Genomic DNA, 27,897 nt, shown 5'->3' on the forward strand with positions numbered 1-27,897 from the left:
ATGTATGTTGGCATGAGATTCGACGAGTCTCCATGTAGTGATAAGATGAGCAATTGTAGGGCCATAGGTGGATGTTCAGGTTTTGAGAGAGATATTCGAATAAATTATATCTTGGAGTCTATGAGGACTAACCAGCTGTTCCTCCAATGGATGCCATGCTGCTTCCGCATCTGCGTTAAGCCAGGTGTAGAGTGCACGAAGAGTGAGAGACCAAGAGTAAAACTTTACATTTTTAGACATTTTAAATCTGGGACATTTTCCTTTCCAAACATATTTTGAAATCAACTTGTGTAGTTTGTCCCAGTAACCAGTAGGAGGCGGTAGTGGGAGCGTGGCACTACTAAAATTAATACGTGGTAATATATTCATTTTAGTGATGGAAACACGTTCTTGAAAGGAATTTGAGATGGGAATCCAACGCTCTACATCAGACTCTACATGTTTAAGGTTTTTTATTATAATTATCAGAAACAGTGGCTTGTAAGGACAGAAATATGGATAAACCCATGCCAATGACATTTTTGTCACTGGCGTAATTGGAACAGAGTGTAGTAATAATAGACCAGACAGCCCTGATGTGTTCAGACTCTGTTTTTTTTCTGGACTGTGCTATATAAATCAGATGGGTCCTCCTCAGCTTCCTGGCTTCTGCTGCTGAGATGGGGGAAAAAAAAATCAATTAGGGCTTTCTGAAGATATGAAGATACAGTATTAGACAATAAAGACTGATGAAAAAACAGTCGGTTACACATGTGTAACCATGGTTCTCTGAGTGAAGAGACTATCTCTCCACCCAGGTACATATTCCATATGTACGGGGAACTGACCCACGGGGGTCAGGTGACGTGGATAATTCTTTAAGACAAACCACCTGTGAGGTGGCTGATCAAAGCATAAAAGCTAAACGAAGCTTCACAGGCACATTGTTAGTTGACGATTTAGCTGTCATGTGAAGAGAGGAGCTGCTCACCCGGGCTCTGATTTGTCTGGTTTAAAGTTGACAACAGCATATTGGATTTCCTCCTCTTCCTCTCTCTGGGGCCGAGGTATATTAACGTTGGAGTAGAGACAATCCTCTGTGTTCTTCGAGAAGTGGACGGAGGCGTAGTGAAGCTCATCCTGCTGCTCTGTCTGTTGTGTCTGTGCTGTAGCTGATGTGTTGTCATACACAGGGTTTAACTGAAGGACAGACGACATGGAGACAAAATAACATCACATTTTGGAAAACTCACTTTCTGACCCAACACCTCCACCCCCACAGTCCCAACCCAGTGGATCTTCAGTTTCCACTCCTACGACCTTTTTACATCCTCCAGTGCACAACAATGTAGGACAGCGCTGACTGTGCGACCGGATACATTACAGCTACACAGTCTGCACCTCAATCTCAACACATTCAGCATTACTATTATCAGCATTATCAGCATTACCATTACAACATTTTGGATTTTGATATACACTACTGTTTAGTTTGGTTAAGTTCAGTTTGGATGTTTTTCATATAAATATATTTGTGTTTTTTAACCTTCCTGTTACTTTCAAATTCACTTACATGTTTTATCAGTTGGTGTTAATTTGATCCCACTAATTAAAACCTACAGAAAATGATGTTACTACAGGTGTGGTTATGTTACTACAGGTGTGGTTACAGGTGTGGTTATGTCACAACTGGTGTGGTGATGTTCGGTGAGGGGCCTAAAGCCAGACTGTATGAAGAAAAAGTTTTGTTTCAAGCCCAAATATCCATGCACAGCTTCAAGTGCTGGTGTTGATTTTACTTAGTTTTTTTTGTTTGTTTGTTTGTTTTTCTCAAGCAAACAACACGTTTCACTTGTAGCATCATCAGGTTCGCTCAGGTATGGTCTGAGCTCACTCAGGTGTGACTAAATCACCTTCCAGTCACATGACCATGGGTTCTTAAAAGTCAGATTTTTTTCAAAATGCAATATGACCAGGTGAGATACCCTCCCATGTATAAATACAAATTCCATTCCAATTCCAAATTCCATCAGCCCACAATACAAGAGCAATTATTATAATAGAGAAATACACTGTCTATACACCATAGTTCAAAATCCATCGCAAATTATACAGGCAGGCAAAAAGACAAGTAGGCAGATACTATGGCAAAAACACCAATCATAAAAAACCTTCAGGTGGGCCTATAGGAAACAACTCAAGTCCTGTGATTCATTCATACCCGAGGGTTCAATAATGGACAGTTCATTTATCCAAACGGCCTCCCTTCTCAAGAGTTGTTTCACAATGTTCCCCCCTCCAGGATTAGGTAATCCTAGAATTAGGTAATTACCTAATTACCTTTGTGTAATAAGCTTAAAATGTTGGCCACTTGCTTAATTATTTTTAACTAGAAACTATTTATTACCAATGGTTATTTATAATGTAATGGAATTTGTATTTATACACGGGAGGGTATCTCACCTGGTCATATTGCATTTTGAAAAACGATGACTTTTAAGAACCAATGGTCATGTGACTGGAAGGTGATTTAGTCACACCTGAGTGAGCTCTGACCATACCTGAGCGAACCTGATGACGCTACAGGCGAAATGCGCTGTTTGCTCGACATAAAAACTAAGTGAAGTCAACACAGTACTCACTTTAATGAAAATGTTTTGTTTATTTGTTTGTTGCACTGGAATCTTTTGAATTCCTCCACCTTACCTGTAGATTGTTGCCTGAGCTTTGTCTAGCTTCAGATGGTTGTTTGGAGCCCTTCCTTCTTCTGCTTTGAGAATGAACGAACAAATGAACAACAGATCAGCTGAATCACTGTGCAAATATTTGAAACTGTAGACCTTTTGTACGAAATCATGAAAAATTTCTTACCTAATCCACAGGAAAATGAGGATGAGCATGATCACCAGGAAACCAGTAGCAGTTACAGCAGCAACACTAGTTTTCCAAGCAGCTGTGGAATTGTGATCAAACAAAAATACTGACTTATTTAGGGGTTTTCAAAATATTTGTTTTTGATTTACTCACTGGTAGTTGGACAAAAAACAACAATATGCAGTTTATTTGCTGATAAAATCACTGGGCCCTATCTTACGTCAGAGTCCCTAAACCCGTTATTTGGGGATTTAGCATTGCGTAAGAGGCGTTCTCCCACAAAAGTTGCTATCTTGCACACCCACCTTAATCCGTAAAACACCTGCACTACCCGTTATATTATGCATAGGCGTGGTTTGGGCATTATGCCAGTTAAACCAATCAGTGTGCCAGGTGCCATTGCCTTTAAGAGCAGGCTGCGCTATCCCAAATCCGCAAACCGAAACCCGTATTTAACTGGCGATCAAGGCGATTTAGTACTATCTCTGCCATTTTCTCAGGGGTTCAACTGAGGCTAAAGCAAGGTGGCTTTTTATAGGCGAGTTAATTAGGGAGGGGGAGCCACATGTACACATCCACATGTGTCCAAGTGGATGCGCATTGAAGCCGCCTGGGCGCGCTCTTGTAAAAGCCCAAATGGGATAGCGGGTGGTTTTGAGGACCCGCTATACGCTTTCCCTAACGTAAGTAAGTAAGTAAAATTTATTTATATAGCGCTTTTCCCAGAGAGAACTCACAAAGTGCTTTACAAATTAAAAATACAAATGCTCAAAGATAATAAAACAATATACAAATGCGATACAAAGGAAATAAAAATACAATAGACAGCAATAAAAACAATATAAATATAAATATAAACAGTATAAAAAGGTGATGCTAAGAAAATAAAAATGCAATGAAAAAACAATAGAAACAATGTACAAAGGCGATACAAGGAAATCCAAATACAACAGTGGCGTAATCCTATGGGAAAGCCTGTCTAAACAGATGTGTTTTGAGCCGCTTCTTAAAAATGTTGACAGAGGTCACGGCTCTTAGGTCCGGTGGAAGCACATTCCACCATCTAGGAGCCACGGACTCAAAGGCTCTGTCACCCTTGGTTCTAAGCCTAGTACGCGGGACTGCTAGTAGGCCCTGATCTGCAGACCTCAGGGACCTACTGGGGGCATAGGCATGGAGCAAGTCGGACAGATATGCAGGTGCCTGACCATGTAGGGCTCTATAAGTCAGTACCAGCACTTTGTACTGGATCCTGAACGTGTGTGGTCAAGATAGCAATTGTAGGGAAAGCGCATAAAGTTAATTTGGATAAGACAACTAATTTTAAGATAATATGTCCCTCAAAATAATGCAAACACCATTCTAAAACCACACATTATTTTGGCAAAGATCTTATGTAATTTGAAGGGCAATTGCCTTTTTGGCTGATTTCATGCATTTCTCTGTTACATCACTGTAATCAGTTTCCAGTGATCTTATCATGCGATGACATTTTAGCTAGCTTCCTTTGTCTGAGTTATCTTTCAGAGAGGATATCTGGAAATGAATGGTGTCTTAGTATTAAGAGGCACTCACAGTATTTTTAAGCTTTTCTTTGATTTTTGAAATATGTCTGGCTCTGGAACAGCCTTCCACTCAGCATCAGGTCATCTGACTCTGTGGGCGCCCCATGACACAACAGCCTATCAGAATGTAGAGGAATAGTTCTGGTTTGTGACGTAGGCTTTTCAAATCAGGCAGACAGGTGAAACTTTTGGCTAGCTGTTCCGTTCTGCCTTTGAGATGACTTTGTTATTTTATCTCTGCCCTCATCCCCTTCCTAACTACACTACCATCTGTGTTCAGCATCTCTTTTTTACCAGAGAAGACAGAGAAACCTTCTACTTCTGTGGCATTGGCAGGAATAACCATCAATGAGGCATCACAAAAAAACAGCCAATCCACATTGATGCTCTAAGAAAAGGCCAACCTCTTCTATTTAGACAATCTTGTAGTTAACAAAGACTGCTCAAACTCCACACAGATTATGATTAGATTAGATTAGAAAGCTTTATTAATACCAATAGGGAAACTGGTTTGCCACCAGATCAGACCATATAGCCAACAAACAGCACAAACAAACACAACAGATAATACGACCTCAAGAGACCATTGAGCATGATTAAGAACCCATAGGACATGATTGCAGGCCAATCAAACACAATCAGTTACATAATCACAAGAACAGCAAGATGATGATGACAGTAGTCAAATAAAATCAATAAACAGATACACAATAAAAAGCAGCAGGCCAGTTTTAATGGTGTTCATTAAAATATTTGACTGCAGCAGGAACAAAAGACCGTCTAAAGGCCCATTTATGCTCCCATTACGTAAGAAAATGTATACGTTCATTTCAACCGATGTTTCCGTCACTGCCCTCATACTTCCATGCGTCCTTTACATTGGCATGGATGGTAACCAATATATCCACCAGGGGGCAGCCCAGAGTTAAAAGTTTATGACAACAACAAACTCAAAAACAAACATGGTGACTGTGGAGGAGATATTGATAATGTACCTCTTGCATAAAAGACAAAAACCGAGGCGACATTATAGGAGGCGGTGATCGGTGAGGCCGTTAAATACATCACGACTAGAGGACAGATAATTATTTTCTCTAGTGCTGCCAATGAGAGAAATTGACGTAACATCATAGAGACATCATAGAGATGTTACGTCAATTTAATTGACGTAACATTATAGGGATGTTTATAGTTTCTAACCAACTTGCACAGCCTTTCCTCAAAAAGTTCCCAATCCTAACCCTAACCCTAACCCGGTGGTACTGTTCTGTTTGGCCCGTATCCGTAAGCTTTATGGAAACGTGCAGAAATCGGACGAAATGAACACAGAGCACGAACAGAAGAGCTCTGTCCGTATCCATATCCGTATTTAACGTTGAGCATAAATGGGCCTTAAGTCTCTCAGTAGAGAACTGAGGCATCACAAGCCGCTAACTGAAAGAGTTGCTGAGTCCCTTAAAAACACTGTGGAGTGGATGGCCCTCATAGAGCAGGACCATTTTAAGTTTAGACTTCATTCTCTTCTCCACAATGACCTAGAGTGAGTCTGGGGTAAAACCAATCACCGAACCAGGCCTCTTGATCATCTTATTGATCCTACTTTTATCCTCCACAAATATGCTTAATTTTTGCACCAGGCAGGATGGCTGACTATGCCCTCTGTACACTGTTTTACCAGGACGGTATATTTCACAAACCAGGATTAGCAAGTTAAGCACATAACTGTGGAAATGATTATGCAATATCCTGGTGATAGTGATTTTAATCTGTGAAGCAAATGATGAATGTTAGGTTTAGGATAACGGTAAAGTCATCCTTGATGACAGTTGCTAATAAAATTTCAAAAAATAATCAGCGACACTTTTTAAAGTTATCTGTCTAATTTGCTAATCCCACTTTGTGGAAAATCCCTCTGGTTGTCAATAACCCATCAACTCATTCTTTATGCTGCTTATGTTCCTGAACACTTAAGTGCCATTTCTGACTCTTTCTTGGTTCATTTTTCAGAAAATCCAAGGCATGACATCTAGAAGTTAACTCCATTATTGTCCATTTCTTCAGTAATCCTGCCCTCAAAACTATCTCTTCCTGCTTGAGCGTCTCAAAGATCTACCCCTCCATCTGGTCCATCGATTGCAGGTCTCTTACCAGTTTTGCCTCCCACATTAACTCCTCATTTCACATGAGTGCTCACCATTGAAACCTACCAAGATGGAATAAATTTCTTCTCAAAATTACTGAAAGGCTCATCATGCTCCTCTGCTAATGTCGTTTAACCATCCTTACCCCTTAAGGGTCTTCAATGAAACAAAAACGATTCCAACTCCCCCACTTGTCCCTAGTGATCACAGATTAGAATTTAGTTGTTTTTGCTGACTTTCTCTCTTCACTCCTAGGACTGCATGGCTTTCTAAGAAATTAAGAAAGACCAGCTAGTTGGGGAGACTGACCCTTAGCTTCTACCTCAGGACTGATTTCTGTATGAGTCCATTTTTCTGTATGAGTATTAATTAAGCTACTTATTCCACATAAGAGCTGCCATGACAACATCCTGCTTCAGAAATCCACTTAATGAAATTCCAGCACCAAAGAAGACTTGGCCACCAGTCTTCTTCGGTCTACCATCACAACATCCAAGACCTACACACTGCCCACTAATAAGAAGGTTTTGGAGGTCGACTTAACACTCCCTTCTACTGCTACTCATAACATACTGTTGTCATTGCAAGGTTTGCTTCACAACTAATGTAGTTAGTTAGTATGATCCAAATTAATCTTTATTGCCTACCTGCCTTAAAAAAATCTGTTCACTCTTGTTCTTCTGTGCCACTATCCCTCCTTCAGCTCTTCTAAGAAGGGCCACCTCTACCAGAACTGGTGTCTGTTTGTGTTAAATTGTGCATTTATGTGTGAGCTTGTTTATTTATGTGTTATGCTCCTTGGAATCTGCAGTACATACAGGATTTACAGCCTGTGCTCTTAAGGATGCAGAGAGTCCCCCGAGCCCTGCATAAGGGAAATATAACAGGCATTCATACGCCACACAGCTTGGTAAAAATCAGTGTTGTGAGATATTGGTTGGGCCCTACAAAAATTATATCCAGTGTCTATGACGTTGACATCACCTGACAGTAACATTTAAGTTTTTCATTACATAACAATGACATTACATAACAGGACAATGTGTTACGTAAGACACAGATGACCTGTGGTGCAGGACAGAGGATGTGTGTGTCAAGGTGAATGAGCATGACTTACCTGCCACAACATTCAACTGTAAGGTGGATTGATGACGTCCTCTTTTGTTTTGGACTTCACAGTAATATTCTCCACTGTGTTCAGATGTGATGTCTGTAATGGTGAAGGTCTGTCCCAATGCTTTTGGTGAGGCTTCATTGTTCTTGTACCAGGTATAATTAGCTACTGGGTTAGCATCACTGCTGCAGGTCAGATTCACTGAACTGCCCTCCACTATTTCACCAGAGGGACTCACCGACACTGAGGGAACCTTCGGAGGATCTGTGGGACATGGTGTTAACATACATTATGTTAAAGAAAGATGTGTTTAATCATGGAACAATTAAATTAACAACAGCGAAGCACAACATTCAATTTTTTATCACCTAATTGCAGGTATCTGTGAGAAGGGAGTTTTTTTTTTAATACAAGATAACTGCAGTGTTTTGTAATACGCTCGACTCTGATTGGTCCTTGCAGTTTGTTATCTCTTAACAGGCATGTTTGTGCATTTTTGGATCGAATTCACTGATTTTTTTCCAGAATTTCCCTGGTTGGGATCAATAAAGTATATCTATCTATTTACTAAATATCCACTTTGAACATAAAATACCTCTTATGGAAGTGCTCCTAACTAACAAAAGAAAAAAAGAATTATATCATCAAGAAGTCTAATCCATTTTGTTGATTTTTGTAGGAAATGTAGGCAATCATTACTTAAGCATCATAACATCTGAAATGCACTGACTCTCATAGACTGATGACACATAAGTGATACTACACTTAAAGAGGCTGTCATCCAAAGGTGGGTTTTTCATTTGAAAAAATGACACTGGTTTTTCAGATTAAGCATCTCAGGCAGGGTTAAGTAAAACATACTTAACCCTTACATTGGACATCAATAAAGTGAGATGAAGAGTTTTGTCCATATTGATTCTCAGACTGACAGTGGTATGTCCCTGTGTCCTCAGAGCTGATGGAGGTGAAGTGATAACTTCCCTCTGGTCCTTGAGGCAGAGTTTGGTTCTCCTTGTACCAGGTATAAGTAGCTGCTGGGTTAGCATCACTGCTGCAAGTCAGAGTCACTGAACTGCCTTCCACTATTTCACCAAAGGGACTCACCAACACTGAAGGCTTCTTGGGACCATCTGGAAAACAAACTTAAGGTGAGAGTGTGTTTTTGCAATGGCACATACTGGATTTAAATGATCAGGTTAGTAGTCAATGGGGTGGTGCGACTACAAGTCTGATGATTCCAATCCTGACAACAGCTGAGAAATTCTGCGTAACAAAAGTGACCTAGTAAACACTCAACTTCCACCTCAACATCTACTGTCAATGTGCCCTGAAGCAACCTTAAGACACTTTACCTCCTGCAGTAGAGCTGCTCACTGAACTACAGTAGCAGATTGAATGTGAAGCAAGGCAGAACTGTAAAACATACACACTAATCAAAACTTTTACCTTGTTAAAAAAGGTTAAAAACTTGCTGATTACTTTGAACTAATTGTAGAATGTATGTAACCAGTGGGTTAATTTGACCGCTGCCCCATCCACCTCAGCCAGTGAAAACAATGAGATCTAGGGCTCTAGTTTCGCAGACCAGGCGAGGCGGGGGCGTAGCGCAGATGCGCTTCGCCAACTGGGTGTGGCCAGGCGGATTTTCCAAGTTTGGCACGCCGTTCTCGGTGGCGCAAGTACTCCGCCGTCCCTCCTACCGGCGGAGAGGAGGAGAGAAGGCGTGGAGTGGGTTTGACACAGCCGATTCACATTTAACCAATCAAATGAGCCCCTGTCCTTGCCTTTAAAATGCGCTGCGTGAAGGCGTAATGAAAGTTTACACAGCTGACATGGAGGTCTATTGCCGCAGGCGGAGCGGAGCTCAGGAGACAGGCGCGGAGCGGAGACCGGCGAGCAGTGCGGACACGTCACCAAAACCTCACAGGCAGGCTTCCGGAATGTCAGACACATGAACAATGCAATAAATACAGAAAAAAACACTATTCAATGCTACGATCACAATCAGCACATACATATATCTCCATATCAACTGTCCCGTCACAACTGATGTCAGATCAAAGGAGATTGGCACCGTTTGTGCTGATTGTGAGGTTTTGGTGATGTGCGCCAGGCAGCCAAACTTCCACTGCGCCAGCTCCGCTCCGCCTTGCGCTGAAAGTAGACGTGGTTTCAGATGGTGAGCTTTTGGCGCACCTCGGCGAAGCCTTTTGGCACGAAACTGTCACTGCGCCAAGTTGAATCTGTCGGCACCTCCCCCCGCTGCGCCGCCACTCCCATTTCGGCGAACCTCCGCCTGCGAAACTTGGAAACCGTTCGCCTCTGCCGTTTCGCCGGTCGAAACTAGCTCTGCGTGGGGTTCGCCTCACTGCGCCACCCCGCGCTGCGCCGGGAAACTAGAGCCCCTAGTCTTGCACCGGTCCTCTAGAAATAAATGCCCACAACCGTAGCGCAGTGTTCTTCCTCCAGCATCCTGACTTGCTGATGAGAATCGGTAGTGCTAACTAAAGTCTCCTTTTCCATGCTTTCCTGGTGTGCCTCGGCCTGCGGTGCGGTTTCCTAACCCCCTGGCTGAGTTATGTGACGTGCGTAGAGTCTGAGGTTAGCATTGCATTCTCAGTACCGGTATTGAATTGTGTGACCAGCATATTAGAGTGGCGTTCAACGGTATGTGGCGGCGCATGGAGTGAGCCAGCGTAGTTGGAAAGCGGAGATGACAGCCAAGGTATGGTTTGCCAATGTGATGACTGTAACCAATATGTGTGCGTATATTGACAAACTGTAACGCATTCCTTTGGCCCACAGAGGGGAGGTTGCCACTTTATTGTAATTTATTTATTTGCTTGTTTTTTTTTTTTTTTATTTATTCTATTGTTTTAATACCCTGAACCTGCTTTTATCAAGGGGCATGTGCCTAGGTTCGTCAGTGTGGGATTGCAGCTGAGCTGAACCTGGAGTGCATGTGTGTGGCAAGGGGCCTCCTGTTTCCTTGATTTCACTTATGGTTTGCATACATGGTGTGCCTTAAAGTGGTTGCCAGCTGTGTGTGCTTTACTTTTTTAGCGGTTTGTGGTGGGTTTTGTAAGGCCATTGCCCTACAGCAGTCCAGGTTACAGTTTTGCTGATCCCTTTGGTTAAATAACTCCTGGGTAATACTGTATCAGTATTGCCTAAGACTCAGGCCATTTATTGTTAGCAGGCCCAAGTGTATTTTATTTATTTTATTTTTAAAATGTTTTTTTCCAGGAATTGTTTTTATACATATTGTTTTATAATTAATCTTATTTGATACCAAATACACGTCTCTGCACCCATTTGTGGACCTACCTGCATGGTGGAAACCCCCAAAATTCTGAATCACAGTTTGGTTGCACGACTCTCTCTATTGCAGTAACCATATTTTTTGTGTTAAAGTCCCAAGGTGGTGTTGTCATTTTCTTTATAACATTATACTACTGAGCTGAGTTGTAGTTTTATCGCGTTACATATATCACTCACATTTGACATCAATAGAAGTGGAGTCAGATGTCTTCTCTCCCAGCTCATTCTGCGCTGTGCAGTAAAACTCTCCAGAGTCAGAGGACTGGATGGAAACAAAGTCCAGCTGTGGTCCTGTCCTGAAAGGTTCCTGGTCTGGATTTCCATTCTTCTTGTACCAGGTATAATTAGCTGCTGGGTTAGCATCACTGCTGCAGTTCAGAGTCACTGAACTGCCCTCCACTATTTCACCAGAGGGCCTCACCGACACTGAGGGAACCGTCGGAGCATCTGGAGGACATCATGTTAACATACATTATTTTAAAGAAGGATGTGTTTTATCATGGAACAGTTAAAATAGCTGTGAGATGGAAGCATCTGAAAGCTTACAGAAGTAGTAGCATGTAAGGGCGCAAGGGAATAATTTCGCCTAGGGCACCAACATAGGCAGAGCCGGCATTGATGATGACATGTGGTGGAATAAACTCACACACTGAAGGAGAGTGGAAACCCTCATGTCCTTTTAGAGCACAAGAATAGCTGTCATCAGGAAATATATTGACTGTGTAAAAAGAAGAAGTTCCTTCCATAATTTTCACTTCATTCTTGTACCAGACGTAGAAAGGACGAGCAGCTTGACTGCAAATGCTGCGACACTTCAGCTCTGCCTCTGTATAACTCTGGTGGATCGAAGATCTGATCACCTGCACCTGGAGATCTGGATAAATGAACATATAACAGAAATGTCACAGGTCAAAAAAATACTAAAATACACAAACATACAGTATCAAATACATAAACATAAATAAAAATTCCCAGATGTTAAATATTGTGAGGCATTAAGTAAATTAATTGATGGATGATATTAAGGTTGCAAGGTTTGCTTCTGAATAGGTGAGTATAAAAACGTAATAATCTTTATAAAGTTGAAATTATGTTTGTGTTCAGCAGTACCTGTGACAGTCAGGGTTGTACCAGGTAAACTGCTCCTCCATTCAAAGTACCATGTTATGAATTTGAAGCGATACTCGGCTGAATCGCTCTCTCTCAGCTCAGTGATTCTCAGAAAGGAGCGTCCTCTCTCTTCAGACAGCTGGACACGGCCTGCAAACTCTGAATCCCCACTGAGGTTCTCAGGTTGTGAGGAATAACGCCATCGATCACTACGTTTGAGACGGAACCAGAATTTTGATGTAACATCATTTTCATAACTGTTGTATGAACAAGAAATGTCCACTGATGAGCCCTTCACAGCACAGATGCTTCTGTTAGTGTAAGTCACTCTGTTGCAGGTTTGACCGTGGACACCTGAAAGATGAGACAGGTTTTAAACAGCAGCAGTTAGAAGTGCATCATTTCCTGCAGTAATCCAGAGCAGCTTGTATGGAAAACTGACAGCAGTAGTGATGTTGTGTAGCTGGATGGTTGGAGAATAGCTCACTAACACACACGGGATGAAGGGGGTTTGATTCTTACTAAGGACAGCCATATTAAATTCATGCATCCCTGGTCCAGCACAAAACCCTTAAACATGCAGTAGTATTAAAATGTATATAGTTTTAACTTGTCTTTCTGTTTGAAATTAAGTTTTAAATACTACACAATGGTCAATTTTCTACCCTTAATTTGGCAACATATCTCTTATGAATATATATTGTTGTTTCATTGAAAATATATATGATTCATATCTAATTACTTATCACATGGTCAGTATGTGGTAAGTGGCATTGATAATGATTTCTGATCAGGCCGAAAACCTTTAACACCTTCCCCTACAGGATGTTAATGAGTTTGTATGTCCTGGTGCACGTTGCCTGTTTTAGGGCTAACTAAAAGCTTCCACCAGATGGCGCTATGTTATTGAGACACTGTGGAGAAGACTCACACACTGAAGGAGAGTGGAAATCCTCGTGTCCTTTTATAGCACAGGAATAGCTGTCCTCATATTTAAAGTAATCTTCATAGGAAGGAGAAGTTCCTTCCTTAATTTTCTGTCCATTCTTGTACCAGACGTAGGAAGGAGGACCAGCTAGAGGACAGCTGCTGAGACACTTCAGTTCTGCCCAGGTAGAGACCGTGGATGGGGTCACCTCTATCCGGAGACCTGGGTTCATGAGGAGCAGAAATGGTCTTTGGTCACTACATTTTCAATCAAACACACACACACACACACACACACACACACACACACACACACACACACAAACACATACACACAATCATAATCACAACAGTATCCTAGATGCTGGCATTATGTGGAACTGAATTAAAAAGTCATCTGATGAAAATGTTACCTGTGACAGTTAAAGAGACTCCAGGTTCACCAGTGTATCTCCCTCCTGGTTGGCTTGTTATGAACCTGAACTTGTACACAGCTGAGTCACTCTCTCTCAGGTCACTGATTCTCAGAGTGGAGCGTCCTCTCTCTTCAAACAGATGGACACGACCTTCATACTCTGAGTCTGATCTTAGATCCACAGGTTCATAATACAACCCCTTAGTAAACCACAGTGCTTTTTCAACTCTGGTAATATGGTGATTTCCACTGTTGGGGTATGTGTAGCTGCACTGCATTTCCACTGTTGATCCTTTTAAAGCACAGATCTCAGTAGAAGTGTAAGTCGCTCCCCAGCCATCCTGTCCCTGCACCACTGTAATACAGAGCACATCAGAAACCACAATGAGATTCATAAAAACATTAGAGGACAGATTTTCAGTTGTAATGGATCTGACTCAGAATGTAAAGTATGAACTGCATTTCCCAAAACCTCTCTGGGTCTCACATCACCTCACCTCCAATGTAAGCAGCAAATCAATCTTTAAACAATTTCTTTCAGGAGAGATGCAATAAAGCTTTTGTTTCACCTCGAGTTTGTGAGGTATCATGTCACTTTTGTTTTTTAAAAAATGTCTGTATTAATAAAATTTATGATTTCTATAAGGTCAGATCTGGGTTAAGCTGAGGAACAAGGCCAAGAGCAGTGTACAGATGTTTTGTTTTAGTGTGAAGGAACAGCTGCAGATGTTCACATGTTGAGGTGTGATGATAAAGTAAAAATGCTTGAACAGGAAAGTAGTGTTAAAGAGTTTGGTGTGGAAAAAAAAATAAATCTGCCATTTGAAATAGGCAAACATATTTTCAATGAGTGACAGATGCCAGGCTTTTTTTTTTTTTTTTTAAGAAATTAGTATTTGTACATTGCTTTGATGAAATTACACTGCTGAATTCTCAGAGCTGAATAATATTGGGCTCTGTTTTTCAAAATTGACTTTAACATAGTTCAATATAATGGAAGCAACATGGGACCATGTTTTTTTGTTTGTTTGTTTTTTTGTTTGTTTGTTTGTTTGTTGGAGAGTGTCAGGTGTTTAAAGGAATGCATCACATAACAACTCTGCCTTAACTGTGTTTGTCGTTTACAAACTGAATGACTGTCAGGGCAGTTTAGCTACGATACAGGAACACCTTTACTACTGATGCTTCCACTGGTACAGAGTGAAATCTAAGACAGTGGTAATGTAACAGTCTAACCTTATTCTACCACTAAACTTATTCAACTCAATAAGAGTGCCAGCAAGATGCCTGAAATGTGAATGTACGATACCTGGCACAGACAGAAGGAAGACAACAAATCCACTTGCTGCTGCTGTTAAACCCATAACTGCTCCTCTCCGCTCTCTTCTCGACGTTAATACACATCAGCAGGCAGAAAAGCACAAAGGATGAGTTAGTCTCATCAAAAATCACACCTTTAATATGAAAATGCTGGAATTACTGCAATGTTTATCTAGCAGTTTGTTGTCCACTACTCTGGATAACAACTCCAACAAAAAAACACCCCAGTGTTTGGTTCTCCAAAATAATCTTAAATCCAGCATAACTCTTTAAATGGCTGTTTAATTTCTAAAGTAACACATACAACAATACATTAAAACTACTTATCTGATAGAACTTACAGTGGAGAAGGATGTCGTCTTCTATTATCGATGCTGTCAGCAGACCATAGAGAAACATTGAGCGCCAAGACTTGCTTCCCCTTTACGTCATTAACATGCATGACTGGCTGAATGCCAGTAAATCACAAGTCCACTAGCAGAAACGACTAGTTTTGTTGTTGCACATTGTGAACTTCTTAAAATAGCAAAAAAAAAAAAAAAAAAATGCATTCTGGGATTGTGTTATCTGTACCACCCCCATATGCCACATGCACCACATAGCCACAACACAGCCTCTGAAAAGACTCTGAAAGGGAAGGAAGAAACTTCTATTGGTGGTACAATTCAGTTTATGAGCTGCTCAGTCAGCCATCTCAAACTTGCAGGGTCACCAACTCCATTAGTCTGGTGAGGTAAAGTGAGAAAGTTCACTGCTTTCTAGAAGTAAATGGAAAGACATTTTCATATAGAACTATAAAACAATACAAATGCTGTTAGTTAATCTGTATTTACTGTTGAAAATGTGTCATTGCCAAAAGTCATTGTGATTTAAATGTATAATTTCTGTGCAGAGCTAATGTGGCCCAGCAGCTGTGTGTGTGTGTGTGTGTGTGTGTGTGTGTGTGTGTGTGTGTGTGTGTGGAGGGAGGTGACAGATGACTGGGTGTAACCCTGTGAACAGAATGTCAGCCTCTGTGAAGACAGGATCAGTTTAGAGGAGCAGTTGTGGTCGGTGTTGAGAGCAGATGTAGAGTGGCTCACTTCAGCCAAAACTTCCTCTTCAGCCTTCTGCAAACATTACAGACTTTATTCAGTGGTGATTATTGACCAGATCTCACTGTTGTTAGTCATTATTAGTGACTCAGTTTACTTATGAAGATTAAATTTGCTGTGGCCAAAATGCACAGGTCGAAGCCTTTCATTCCACTACTCAATAACGCCCTGACCACAGCCACTGGAAACAGTGTCAGATCATTTTCTCTGTGCTGTGGGTAACAGGGTTAGGGTTAGTTGAGGACAGGTCCATCAACTGTTATGCAATTTTTAAGCACACTATGTTCAGTTTTCACCATCATTTTCATGACTGTAGGCTACATGAAATAAGAAATAAGACATGCCTGTCCAGATTATAGCCACTTTTAATCATTTTTAGCTGATTGTTGCAAACACCATGCAGCCAAAGTGCATGATTTTCATTCAGTGTTTTTTTTATTTTTTTAGGGCTGCCCCTTCCCACAGTGGACAAAGATGGAAAAATTGGCAAGGCAGTTGATGCCTAAACTGGAAATTAGCACACCCTTTCCCTGTGTTGTTTGACTGGGCCAATACTGGAGGAATCTGTTTGGAAATTATATAGGTTTTAGTGAGAGGCCACATCATCCATCACTCCCCCGTTGTCCAATTGTGAAAAGTTAACCAGTTGTTCTTTGTGAAGAAGCTGGACCAGTGACAGTGTCTGCTGTAAGATGTTCACAATCCACGCTAGATCATGGCTGCTTGCTTACTGATACGAGCACTCAATGTTAATTATTAAAATTATGATGGAAAAAGACAAGTTGCATATTAATTACCAATGACACGGCACAATGTTTTGAAAATGTGCACGTTGAGGTGGGACATCACAACTCGTAAACTCTGGTATCATGGAGGTGATGAGTTAACATTACAAACATTCCCGCAGTTGACTCAAAGATTTCTGGCCTTAAGAGCTGGTGAATACACACACACCCGAACGCTCAGTTAATGGCCCTCTCTCCTTCCTCCACTACTCACTCAACATATAGATGATTGACAATTCAGATCGTTTACTTCAACTGGTCAGATATCCAAGGAAACAGAGCAATATCTGACATCCAGCAAACTGTATCACTTTACTCATAATCAGTTTTATAAGTAAAACACACCTTCAGTGGCTTAAAGGTACACTACGCAAGGTTCAAGTGAAAAAAACAATTGAATAAGCATGGAATATCGCATCTCAAACCAGGAGCAACACGGGGCCAAATGCAATGCAAGTTTCCAACCACTGTCCACATTATGTAAATAGCAAATGCGCTTGTGTCCATCTGAACACCCATGGTCATGTTGGTCTTATAATGAGGCCTGATCAGGCACATTGTTGGTGCATTGCTATTTTGGGGCATTTAAAAGTGACTGCACGATTGAGCAACCAAAACCAGGACTGAAGAGAATGACACAGTTTTCACTTATTTTAAGGGTGTATTATCAAGGTAGTGAGGCGCACCCACATAGTCAGGTGCATAGCGTGTACACACACTTACACACACATGGACACCTGTTTCACCTGAATCCTGTTGTTGACGTTTCCTCTGCAGAGAAGTGTTCCTTCTTACCTTGTAAATGCACCATTATAATGGCAATCTGCCATGGTGCAAGTGCATCTGGCAGTTCAATGGAATCGGATATGGCACTCTGATTGGTGTATTGCATGTTAACAACACACCCATAATTAATTAAGAGACTAAGTACAACCCTGTTGAAGAATGCATCTGACACAAAAAGTCTTTTTTCCGCCATTAAAATAGCAAAAGTGGACTTGGATGCTCCCTAAATGCACCTGCTTCTCAGACTATGTGCTGAGAGCAACAAAATACATCACATCATCAAATTTCTGCTTATTCCACATTCTTTTGGAAGTTCAGTCAAACGGTCATCACTTCTTCTTTAACAGTTGATTTCTGTGTGTTGAACTTCTGTCACTTCTCGATACCATGGAGAAAGTTGTCCACTGCAGCTTTGAGTTTGCTGTTCAGTCTCTTTAAAACATACAGGATGCAGTGAGAAGGGAATCATCCGTTTGTCTTTGAGGAACTTTTCTTCTGTTGTTTCATAAGAGCACATCACTTAATGTTTTTGAATGGTGCATATGTCATTTTTGGAGTTATGAACTGTTCATCTTGAGGTATTTTCTACAGTGAGGCAGTGGTTTACCTGACAAGCCAAAGAACAGAGCTCCTGTGCTGTTTCCAGGCTTCAACCAGACATATTTGTCCAATAAAATGGTGCTAATAAAAGTAACATCTTCCCCCCAGGCAGGAACTATATTGCAAACACCAGGTCTCTTCTGCAGGAGTCCAAAGGTTCCTCTGCAAAGGGAGCTAAGAAACCCTTTATGGTTTTTTAATATGAAAAAGGTCCCAAAAGGAAAAAAAAAATCAAAACATCCCAAAAAGGTTTTGCAATATCACAACAACAATCATGAATTCTTTAAGAACGGATTCTTCAAAGAACCTTCCAAGGTTGCTTTATGGACCCTGAAAGTGCCTCAATTTGGCCAACATACACATACACAGGCAAAACAAACAATCAGATGTGGCAAACACACCCACACACACACACAAATTAAAGTGTCAGTGTTCTCAAGTCCACCTCTTCCTCTTTTTGTTTTTAAGGAGGCAGATCTTCTCCCTCATGGATCCACTTTCCCTCTTTCTCTTCCATTCCTCTCATTCTCTTTTCACCTCTGCCATTTCAATGGCATAATGCCTCGCTGGTCTGGGATGTGCTTGAAGCAGCACTTATCGCCGTAGAAACAGTCAGTTGTCTGCCAGTAGAAACACTTGTCTCCAGAACGTGCCTGCACTCAAGATGTACTTGATAAGAGCACCATCGTCATGTCAGAAATGTAAATATATGATACCTGGCACAAAAATAAGAAAAATGACAAATCCACTTCCTACTGCTGTAAAACTCAGCTGGTCCCTTCCTCTCTCTGTCGGTGCTCCAGATTCATTAAAACACATCAGCAGCCAGAAAAAGCACAAAGAATCTATCAGTCTTGTCAACCAACATCTCAAATGGTTGTTGAATCTCTAAGAATAGCCTTTCGTCATATTAAAAGAAATCTGTCATATGCTAGAGAAGGATGTGGTGTTGAGAGGGAAGTTGTTTTGTGGCACTTCTGCGACAGACAAACAGCTGCTGATTGTTACACAAGACTGACCAGACTTCCTTCCTCTTTACACCTGAAACATGCAAAACATAGAGAGCGAGTGGGTGACTCATTTTAATAGTGAGGTTGATTGCTGCAGTTTGCTGCAACTTTAAATTACAGCATACAGCCACATCGAGGCACATCAGCATCATCCACAGGAGTGACACCTCATGTCTCCACCAACCAACACAGCTCTGCTCTTCAGAAAAGACTTTTCAAGGGAGAAATCTTATTGGGCCCTTGTATAGCCTGCCAATAGGAAAATCTTTTAATTTCAGGCCTTTCGAGGGCCCCATCCCCCGTTGTGGCCCTGGGTAATCAGTCCCGCTTTTCCCCACACTACAACGCCCCTGCTGAGTACCCAATATTGACTGATAAAGAGAATGTATTGCATGCTGCCATTTTTACTATGGGAAAAAAATATGAAAATGTTGCAAATAATATGCCGCAACAATGGGACCAAGTAGTTTAAAAATGTACCACTCCATAATTTTACAAAGTCTGCAGATATGTATTTATGAGTGATAAACATAAATCGCTGCAGAGCATTTTGTCATCAGAAATAATTCGGCACCTGTTAGCAGAGGCGGTCCTGGCTAGTTTTGCGCCCTGGGCGAACCGTCCCCCACCCCCACCACATCAGGCCTATCATTTGTTAACATCCTATTAACTAAGAATAACACACTAGAAATTACTCATAAAGCTATATCACATATAGCTTACAAAATGTCATGTCAGTGTATAGGAAGTTATTTAGGTTACCATAGACCCACGTATAGCAAAAAAAATTAAAAATTCCACAGTCAGGACGTATTGTTTACCAAATCCACAGACTAACAGGCCAATGTGAACTTGCACTTGTTGTGTTGCAAACACAAACTAGCCTATGGGTGAAATTAATTCCATGACATGATGCCTAAAATTCTAATAGTTGCTAGTTCAGCAAAACTAAAAACCAAAAAAAAAAAAAAATAAATAAAAAAAAACTTCTGTGGCTAAGTGGCAACATATTAGCAAGAGGCTAATAAATAGGGTATAGGCTACTGTTTCATTACATGCACAATTAACGTCATGCATAGAGACTTGCATACCTTTATCTTTTGAACGTTTCTCCTCTTCTTCTCTCCTTCTCTTTCTGAACTGGGCACCTGATGTTTTTTTTGGCCTTTTGTCCATGACTTTTTGTTGTTGTTGTTGTTGTTTGGCATTTTCACATAACCCAATAAATTACATGTAGCTATAAGGGGTCTATATTAATTTTATGAATGAAATACAATTTATTTGGAAGCAGCAGTTTGTGTTGTTTGGCCTGGGATCTTTCATATCAGAGGTTAGTCTATCCCCCGCCCCCCTCCCCTTTGCTTTTCCTGAGACTCACAACCTGCGCACAGCCTCTGCAGTCGAAAGTTGATCCCCCGCGCCCCCCTCCCCCTTGCCTTTTCTTCTGACACACACGACCTGTATACATGACTCTCAGCAGCAAGTTGACGTGATAGTAGGGGCGCCTTAGCGCCCACTGCACCAACTTGACATGGAAATGAGCGATATTAGTGTAGAAACGATTTTTTTTTTTTTTTTGCGGACGCACTTTTTTTTTTTTGGACGGCGCTTGTGCGCCCCCAAGTAGATTGCGCCCTGGGCGGTTGCCCTCATTGCCCATAGCAAAAACCGTCCCTGCCTGTTAGGCAGCATCAGCAGTATGCCAGATTGTGTACTCTTGTTACAGGACATGAGAGGAATTTATTTGAGCACTGTCTCATGAAGTTGCTTTATTTTCTCCTCAGGTTAAATGTGTACATGAAGGTGTGGCTCAGAGATATGCAAAGAAAATATCTGTCCTCCTGTACTCCCTGCATATGTGGAGTTCAAAGTCCTGGGATATGAGAAACACTTGAGCTGGAGGTTTCAAATGTTTTTAACATTTCAGTTTTCATCTTTTTATTTACAGTCACGTTTAATCATTTCCTTTTCCTTTGTTCCCACTGGAGAACAAACTCTTTTTAATAGGCCTTGTCCGTTTGTTTTACTGTAGTTTTAACATTTGTGTTTTTATTATTTTGATTTTGTGAAACACATAAAACATGATTCACTTTAAGAAATATGTCTTTATTGATATCCCTTAGATAGATAGATAGATAGATAGATAGATAGATACTTTATTCATCCCACAGGAAATTCGCAGTTTTTCAGCAGTATCCACAGATTACAGATTAAATAAATCAATAAAAAAGATAAAAAAAAATAAAGAATAAGATCTGAGTACAACAGAATAAGATCTAAATCTGAGTACAACAGAATAAGATCTAAAATAAGATCTATTATGTAAAGCACAAGTAGTTTCATTGAAAGAAGACAGTATTAATTTACTTTGTCCCCAAAAAATAAACTGGTGCAAAAAAGCTGAAGACTCTTGTCTCCTTATTTTCTGATGTGCTGTTTTTTTTCTGCCTTTTGAATGTTTATTGACTGTTATGAAGAGTCACTTTTTCCAAAGACCCAGTTCTCATTGACTGAAATACACTGCTGTCCACTTTCATGAGTGACTTGGCTCCCTCTAATGGTGCTTTAGAGACATGACAGCGATTCAATGTGATGATTATGAATCCAGTTTGGAAATCATGTTGATGTCCACAGTTTATCAAACATGCACTTGATATGCATTTGGTGTGCAAATAGAAATAAACCACGCACATGTAATGAATGCTTAAGCCAGAGCTGACGTACCAGCCCCTTCTCTGGGATTTGAAACTCAAACTGTTGACTGATAGCTACAAATCCTTCACAAAGTCGATAACATCCTCCCAGTGTGCTCACTGTTGACCATTAGCTCTCAGTCTCCCTATCAAAGGTGTGTTCCTGACGATAACGCCTTGCATTAAAAGAGCTGTCAGAGGAAAAGTCCTTCTTAAACTCATCCTGAGCTTGTTATGTGAAAACTTGATCAACAAACTTCTATCCATTACACTTCAACAAAAGCCTGACTAAACTAAATGCATCTTTATTCTACAAATATCAGGCTAATTAATCGACTAAATTCAGCTTACAGCAGGGCGGTGTAACCAATTTGAGATGTTCTGCACAAGCCCAATCAAATACAAACTTCAACAGAAAATGGAAACACTGAAGGGAAAAAAAACTTTCAGGTTTTAAAAGCATTGTCAACATGGTGTGTTACCACTCAAACAGTGAACAGGGAGTCTGAAAAATGAGGTTCTTATTATAGGTTTGTATGCTATGATTTTATCATAACATACAATATAATGCACAGTGAAATGTTTAAATATTTACAATCTAAACCTCATGAAAAGAGCCATATTCTTTAGAGCTGACTTGTGTTCAGTATATACACTACTCACAAAAAGTTAGGGATATTTGGCTTTCGGGTGAAATTTACAGAAAATGTAAAAAGTTCACGCTACAGTGATATTATATCATGAAAGTAGGGCATTTAAGTAGAAGCATGCACTGGTGATTTCCTCATCTCAAACAATTTCTTGAAACAAAAGCCAACAACAGTGGTGGATATACCACAACAAAAAATGTCAATGTCTCAATAACTTGTCATGTGCCCTTGAGCATCAATTACAGCTTGACAACGACGTCTCATGCTGTTCACAAGTCGATTTATTGTCTGCTGAGGCATGGCATCCCACTCTTCTTGAAGGGTGGCCCTCAGGACATTGAGGTTCTGGGGTACAGAGCTCCGAGCCTCTACACAGCGACTCAGCTGATCCCATAGGTTTTCTATGGGATTCAGGTCTGGAGAAAGTGCAGGCCACTCCATCTGAGGTACCCCAGTCTCCAGCAACCGTTCCCTAATGATACGACCTCGATGAGCTGGAGCAGTGTCGTCCATGAGGATGAAATTAGGCCTGTGTTGTTCATGCAGGGGCACAATGACTCGATTAATGATGTTATTCAGGTAGTATGGGCTTGTCACTGTACCATTAGGGCAGTTCTGTATTGACTAGACACACCTGCCCACACAGTAACACCACCACCACCAAAGACTCGTCTGGTGACAACAGTGGCTGATGCATAGGGCTCTCCTTGACGTCTCCAACATCATTGGCGGCCATCATTTCTGCTCAACATGAATTGGCTTTCATCAGAGAACAGCACTGAGGCCCACTGGTCCCTCGTCCAGCGTAAATGCTCCCTGGCCCATGCAAGACGATGACACCTGTGCCTGGTGGTGTGGTCAGGTACCCTTGCAGGTCGTCTAGCACGCAGACCATGCTGATGTAAACGGTTTCGAATGGTCTGACGTGACACTTGGGTGCCTCTCACCTTCCTTAAACGTACCTGGAGTTGAGTGGCATTCATCATCCGGTTCCGCAGGGCACTGTTCACAATGAAGCGGTCATCAGTGTGGGATGTGGCCAAAGGACGTCCACTTCTATGCCTTTCTGTGACTCTTCCAGTCTCTCTGTATCTCTGTTGCAACCTGCTGATGACACTCTGTGACACTCTAAGCTCAGTGGCCACTTCCGTCTGAGAACATCCTGTTTGAAGCCTCGCAATGGCGAGGTGCTGCTGATCAATTGTTAGGTGTCGTCTTGGTCTCATGATGTCAAAATGTGAACAGCATGATGAGGAGGACTGTTTAAATACCAATTCTAATTGAACCAGGAAATTTATTGGTCGATTCATGGATCAAACACCTGTTGTGAATTTTGCCGTTAAACTCCTTGTTAGAGAACAGCAACTTGTGCAAAAAGTACTGAAACATTGAACAGTTGGACATGTGCATTCAAAAGTTTACAGAAGGTCACATTAAGTTCACCTGTAAAGGTTATAATGCATTTTAGGTTCATCCTGAAATTTCACCTGAAAGCCGAATATCCCTAACTTTTTGTGAGTAGTGTATGAGCAAAAAACATGACGTGGTTTTACACATAGATAATTACATATGTACGTTGTTTTATGATGACCATAGTTGACCTTTTTGTCATTGGCATAATTCTGCTTTCTTTACCAGATCTCTCCAACAACAACAACAATAATAATAATAATAATAATTAGGGATGTCCCGATCACGTTTTTTTGCCCCCGAGTCCGAGTCCGAGTCATTTGATTTTGAGTATCTGCCGATACCGAGTCCCGATCCGATACTTCTATAAAACCAGGAAATGATATGTTATTAATGATTGCCAAGAAACAACCGCGGTTCCAGATAGGTCAATATGGAAATGAAATGCACTCTTTGAGACAAATGAAGAAGCTAGTATAACAATTTAAGTGTTTAACAAACTGCATTTTGATAAAAGGCAGTTAATTGGCAAACGCAGATATTGATTAACCGATTTATTTGGACATTAGATTAACATTTTATAATTTAATTATTTTTAATTATTTTCTCAAATGTCTCCACACACAAACATAAATGGCAAGATCTAAGATACTGACAAAATATGTACAAACACAAACAGTAGCAGGAAATAAAATAAAGTACAGAAATTAATACAAAAACCAAGCGGTTGGAAACTAGTATACAGCTGATAGCTTACTGCGCGGGGGGGCTGGGTGCTTGTGTGTGAAAAGCGAAGCGAACAGCAAGTGGAACGAAGGAGAGATGGGAAGGCAGCCAGCGCACGGCATAGCAGCATAAAAACGAACACAATAATTACACAAATCCGTCTCTGATTAACGTTAGGGGGTTTAGTCACTTGGGGGAGTTTGGAAAGTCGCTAAGTTGTCATTGTATCAGCAAGTGGAACGAGGGAGAGATGGGCGGCCAGCGCACGGCATATCGGCACAAAAACAAACACAACAAACGTTACATAAATAAGTTTCTGACTAACGTTAGGTTATTAAGTCACTTGGGGGTAGTTTGGAAAGTCGCTATGTTGCCATTGTATCACTGGTATTTGCGAGCGCTTGTGTTTTTCGCGCTAGGCGATTCATACATTCCACCTCCGCCTAGCCTACAGCGGATGTGTCGCGGCTGAAAGCCATCCTCTCAGCATGCACGCACAAACTATTCGCTGCAGTGATTGGTTAATTCCGTTGTCAGTATTTCATGACGTATGGCCCAGTACCCGCCTAACTCCCCCCAGACAATCCAAGCTAGCATCAACAACAGATTCCTAAAGGAGCCGCAGATTGAATATGTCGATGTGCGTTTTTTCCCCTTTCCGCGTTCATTTGATCTAGGCGGTCGGTGAAAACGTCTAGGCGGTGCGCCTAAGAAATTATAAGGCAGGGAAAACCCTGACAATAAATATACATATGTATATATATATTATTTATCCGATACCTGATCGGGGGCCTATTCCATCAAGCTGGCTAACGGGATAGCCTGGCTTATTTCGATGAGTCTCGCTAATTTAAGTGGGAGTTCCGTTCCATCAAAGTGGCTTATATGAGTTGCAGCTCAGTAACCATGGCAACTTAGTCAGCAGAACTAGCCTGCTCCGTGGCAGGCTTACAGCCAAGCTTAGCGCAGCTGCGTGTCAGAGAATGTCCGACGGACGCAAACAGACCCCCAAATGACGGCTCCGTCACGTCTATATTGTTGCCCCGGCATCACATATTCAATTTAATTAAGTTCAAATTTAATTATGTAGCACCATGTCCGTGTTCGGAAATATAAATTCAGACTTAGCCTATTTCCCACAATGTGACCAAGCATGAATGTACGTGTTTACTTAATAAAAATAAACCTAATGAAAATCATGTGTTATCACTGTCAGTCTCCGAAATCAACCGAATAAACAATCAATTACTCAATCAAATTTTATTCATATAGCACAAGTCATACATCAAATGCAACAACAAGCGTTGAACATAAAAGGGTTGAAAAGAACATGAGGTTAAATAAAAAAAGACGTCTTATTTTATTTCCCACCCGCAATTTGCGATGACCCGCCTCTATTCTGCCCGAAGCCAATAGGTTAGTTGACATAGATGAGGGACGTAAGAACACATATTTCAGTTAATCCCAATTGGATTCATGGTCATCCCACTTTTTGAATGATCCCTTTATATTTGGATTTTTACATGTAGCCTACCTATAATTTCATGTGTAATGTAAATTCCTAAGTTTTGAAATCATTTAGCCTATTAACCATTAAAAAAACAACAACAAAACAAACTCAATAATCATCATTTTGTTCAAGCTGTGAAGACAAAGAATGAAAGCATTAAATACAGTCCAAACCATGGCTTTCTGTTGTGTTTAAATTTATAGGCTACTTAGCCTACTTCCTTCTCCAGTTTTTTGACTTCCATATCCCGACGGTGTCGCGCCGGTCAACAATTCTGCTTCCGGCGCCCCCCTGGCCACTAGCGGCGCCCCTCCAGCAGATGGCGCCCTAGGCAATTGCCTATACCGCCTATGCCAAAAACCGGCCCTGTTTGTGATGGTTTCTCTATATTCTTCATATAGTTCCATCAGCAGTGTCTGCTCCGCCGCTGAAAATGTCGAGGCTCTCCTTTTCCCCTCCTTTCGAGACAGTTGTACGTTCGTTTCGACAATCGACTGTTCTGGGCTGTTTATGTGCCCCGTGAACGCGCGCACTTGAGGCTCGTTCAAACGTGGCTAGAATTAGCGCTGCCTTGACGCGGCTGAATCGCGTTAGTGGAACGGGTTGAGGCTTTAGTGAAAGTTGACGCTAATTCAAGCCAGGCTATATCACGTAAGCGCAGCTTTCTTTAGCTGCTTTCATGGAATAGCCCCCGGGACATAACGTCCGAGTCCCGATCGAGTCTTCAGTCATGTGATCGGCCCCGATTTCCGATCACACGATCGGATCGGGACAACCCTAATAATAATAATAATAAAATTGTTTAAAGAGATTAAATAACATTGTGTATTAATAATAGATCAGACAGCCCTGATGTGTTCAGACTCTGGGTTTTGTTTGGACTGTGCTATATAAATTAGATGGATCCTCCTCAGCGTCCTGGCTTCTGCTGCTGAGATTAATGAATTAGTGCTTTCTGACGGTATGAAGTTATAATATTAGACAATAAAGACTGATGAAAAACATTGATTAAAACAGATTGAGAAATTATACAAGCAAATACCACAAAAAAGTTGGTTACAATTGTCATGTTCCATGAAAGTTTTGCCTTTATTTGTGGTGTTTAATCCCCCTACTGGTCATTAAGAGTAATTCTTTATTTTCTGGTCTGATTCCAGCCATTGTTCTTATTGGTAGATTTAGTCACATGGCAGGTCATCGTGCAGAGTCTGAGCAGGAGAGGCATTAGCTGCTACAAGTCCTTTTTTTTCTAAGTTGCCAGTCTGAGATGTTCGTTTAACTTGAAAGACATAGTCTGTCATTATGTTGACACTAAATGCAATGCTCTTAAATATGTAATGAATTTTGTTATCCTACATTCAAAGTTCTGTATTCACAAGCAAAGATTTGCCAAAGCTTCCCCTAAATTTGCACCTTTCCTCTTGGAATTGAAATACACAGTTAAAAGTAGCCGTTAAATTGATAACAATAAAAGCAATAAGCTCATAAAACACTATGAAACTGTTTTTTCCTGATACTTCTGACTGAAATTGTATGCTTAATTTTTTTTTAAAACTTCTCTTGTTCCTTTTGTTTTGTCTTGTATTTCTTCTGCCTTATTAACCTGTAAATTATTCCTATTGAATATTGAATATTGAGCATGCGCGCGGGAACTACTTTTTGCCAGGGGGTGCTGCGTATGGTGGTGGGGGGGGGGGGGGGGGGGGGGGGGGGGGGGGATGCCGACTGATCGACTGATGGTGCCGCCTGATGTGTCTCGGTGTGATTGCCCCTCTGCAGTTTTACATGTTTTTCGTTTTCCTTGCATTAGGTGCAGTAGATTAATACACGTTTTACTTTCTCCCCCTGTCCACACCCTAAGTGACTG

At 41.1% G+C, this 27,897-nt stretch overlaps 1 protein-coding gene across 1 annotated transcript in view; it reads right to left on the bottom strand.

Annotated features, from left to right (window-relative positions):
- Positions 1–966: 966 nt before the first annotated feature.
- The window catches only part of LOC115358113 (B-cell receptor CD22-like), a 47,323-nt gene continuing 20,392 nt past the window's right edge, over positions 967–27,897 (bottom strand). Inside the window, exons 5-9 of the mRNA XM_030049943.1 lie at positions 11,172–11,441; positions 7,677–7,937; positions 2,851–2,932; positions 2,686–2,746; positions 967–1,179 (exon numbers count right to left, since the gene is read on the bottom strand). Of these exons, the coding sequence (XP_029905803.1) occupies positions 967–1,179; positions 2,686–2,746; positions 2,851–2,932; positions 7,677–7,937; positions 11,172–11,441 (887 nt within the window). The remainder of the gene's footprint in view (positions 1,180–2,685; positions 2,747–2,850; positions 2,933–7,676; positions 7,938–11,171; positions 11,442–27,897) is intronic.

Source organism: Myripristis murdjan, chromosome 1 (genome assembly GCF_902150065.1).
Source record: "Myripristis murdjan chromosome 1, fMyrMur1.1, whole genome shotgun sequence".
Taxonomy (NCBI): Eukaryota; Metazoa; Chordata; class Actinopteri; order Holocentriformes; family Holocentridae; genus Myripristis; species Myripristis murdjan.